Source organism: Protobothrops mucrosquamatus, unplaced genomic scaffold (assembly GCF_001527695.2).
Source record: "Protobothrops mucrosquamatus isolate PMUCROS unplaced genomic scaffold, P.Mucros_1.0 scaffold4387, whole genome shotgun sequence".
Taxonomy (NCBI): Eukaryota; Metazoa; Chordata; class Lepidosauria; order Squamata; family Viperidae; genus Protobothrops; species Protobothrops mucrosquamatus.
The window spans coordinates 106703-109063 of NW_015390300.1; the positions used below are offsets into that span (position 1 = coordinate 106703).

The 2361-nt window shown below is 49.1% G+C and overlaps 1 protein-coding gene across 1 annotated transcript in view; it reads right to left on the reverse strand.

Moving 5' to 3' along the window:
* Positions 1-706, reverse strand: part of ATRN (attractin) — a gene marked incomplete at both ends in the record, with an annotated part of 93109 nt that extends 92403 nt beyond the window's left edge. The window contains one exon of the mRNA XM_015828296.1: positions 501-706. Within this exon, the coding sequence (XP_015683782.1) occupies positions 501-706 (206 nt within the window). The remainder of the gene's footprint in view (positions 1-500) is intronic.
* Positions 707-2361: the final 1655 nt, after the last annotated feature.

A 2361-nucleotide genomic window follows, 5' to 3' on the forward strand; every position in this document is an offset into this window, starting at 1 on the left:
GTGGACTTCAACTCCCAGAATTCCTGAGCCAGCATGACTCAGCTTGGAAACCTCTCCCTTTCCCCTCAGCATGGCTGGCTCAGGAATTCTGGGAGTTGAAGTCCACGAGTCATAAAAGACCCAAGGTTGCCTACCTCTGGCCTAGGCCTAGGCCGCTTTCTAACTCGTGGACTCCAACTCCCTGAATTCCTAAACCAGCATGGGGAACTCTGGCCCCTTTATGACTCGTGGACTTCAACTCCCAGAATTCCTGAGCCAGCATGGCTCAGCTTGGAAACCTCTCCCTTTCCCCTCAGCATGGATGGCTCAGGAATTCTGGGAGTTGAAGTCCACCAGTCATAAAAGAGCCAAGGTTGCCTACCCCTGGTATAGGCCTTACTTTTTGGGAAACACAGTACTTGGCTAAAAAAAAAAAAAGTGAAACAAACACTGTTAAAAAGCATCTCCCGGATCTACTGCCCAGCTGTGCAATTCATCGCAAGGGAATTGTTTTTACCTACCTTGCCAGCCCGGGTAACAGATGCAGCCCTGAGTTCCGTTCACGCTGCACTGACCCCTTTCAGGGAAGCCGCACTCTTCTGGGCAATTGGGAATATCGCAGGCCTCTCCTTTCCAATGCTCCCAACACTCACATTCAACCGCTTGGCTGCCGTTCACGGGCCGACATTCCCCTCTGCCGGAGCAGTTCTGGGGACAGACGTTGAAGCTGCAAAGGAGAACCGCAAGATACAAATCAACGGTTTATTTCACAAGCCTCTGGCAGGGTAAGTGGACCCCGGAGCTTGACGTGCCATCCCTGAAGTCCAGTGAATCATGCCGTTGTGCCCAGATGGTTAAAGGTAAAAAAAAAAAAAATATCTTCTTTTCAGCAGGGTTTCCAAATGCTACGTAAACAGAAATGTAAGTTGCAGCTACCTGGATTTTCAAAGAGAATTATCTGTAGCTCGGGAGTTGAACTGTGGGGGTCCTTGATGCTCTCTGAGCTGGGTGGGTTTTTCTGCAGATGTTTTGTGACCCAACTAGGTAAGCTCATCAGTGCCAGAAAGGAGGATTGGAGGAGGAGGAGGAAGAGGAGGAGGTGGAGGAGGAGGACGACGACGACTGTGGGGTCCTTGGTGCTTCCTAAGCTTGGTGGGGTTTGCAGATGTTTCATAACTCAACTAAGTGACATTATCAATGCTAGAAGGGAGTGTAGGGTTTGCTAGGAGGAGGAGGAGGAGGAGGAGGAGGAGGAGGAGGAGGAGGAGGACTGTAGCATCATTGGTTCTGAGTTTGGTGGTTTTCTTGCAGATCAGCACTGATGATGTTACCTAGTTGGGTCATGAGACGTCTGCAAGAAAACCACCAAGTTCAGAGAGCATCAAGGACTCAACAGTCCTCCTCCTCCTTTTCCTCCTCTCCCTTCTAGCACTGATGATGTTACCTAGTTGGGTCATGAGATGTCTGCAAGAAAACCACCAAGCTCAGAGAGCATCTAGGACTCTCCTTCTCCTTCTCCTCGCCACAAACCCCACTCCTATCTAGCACTGATTATGTTACCTAGTTGGGTCATGAAACATTTGCAAGAAAACCACCAAGCTCAGAGAGCACCAAGGACCCCACAATCCTCCTCCTCCTCCTCCTGCTCCTCCTCCCTGCAAACCCCACTCCCTACTATCACTGATGACGTTACCTAGTTGGGTCACGAGACGTCTGCAAGAGAACCACCAAGTTCAGAGAGCACCAGGGACCCCCAAATTCCACCCTGAGCTACAAAATATTCTTTTCTAACCAAACAGACTTTCAAAAGAAGCCGTAAGCTCCGTTCGCTCCCGTGCATTTACCCATCCTACTTCAGAAGGCAATGAAACAGCCCCTTGAAAGACTCCAAAGCCGCACAAACCCTCTCAGGAGCAGCGCTAAGGTGTGAAACAAAGAAGAACGCACCCCGTGTGCAAAACCACAAAGAAGGAAGCGGTCCCTGAGATAGGCAACCTACGATCTTTGGAACAAAATGTCTGATTCTGCTGGCTGAGGAACTCTGGGAGTTGAAATCCAACCCTCTTGAAATGGGGAAGGAACCCTGCTCTCCAGATCCACCAGAGAGAGAGAAATAGAGACTCTTCCCTCCAGCTTGCTAAGTCAGGAGGATTAAGGCAGCAACTACTTGTGGATTTATTTCAAAACAAACGTGTGTATCTTGCAGCGAAAGCCTCTCCCTGCAATTCCCAAGAATTTCAATGAAGACAACTCCATAATAAATAATAATAATAATGATAAAGTTGGAAGGGACCTCAGAGGTCATCTAGTCCAACCTCCTGCTCAGGCAGGAAACCCTATACCATTTCAGACAAACGGCTGTCCAGTCTCTTCTTAAAAACT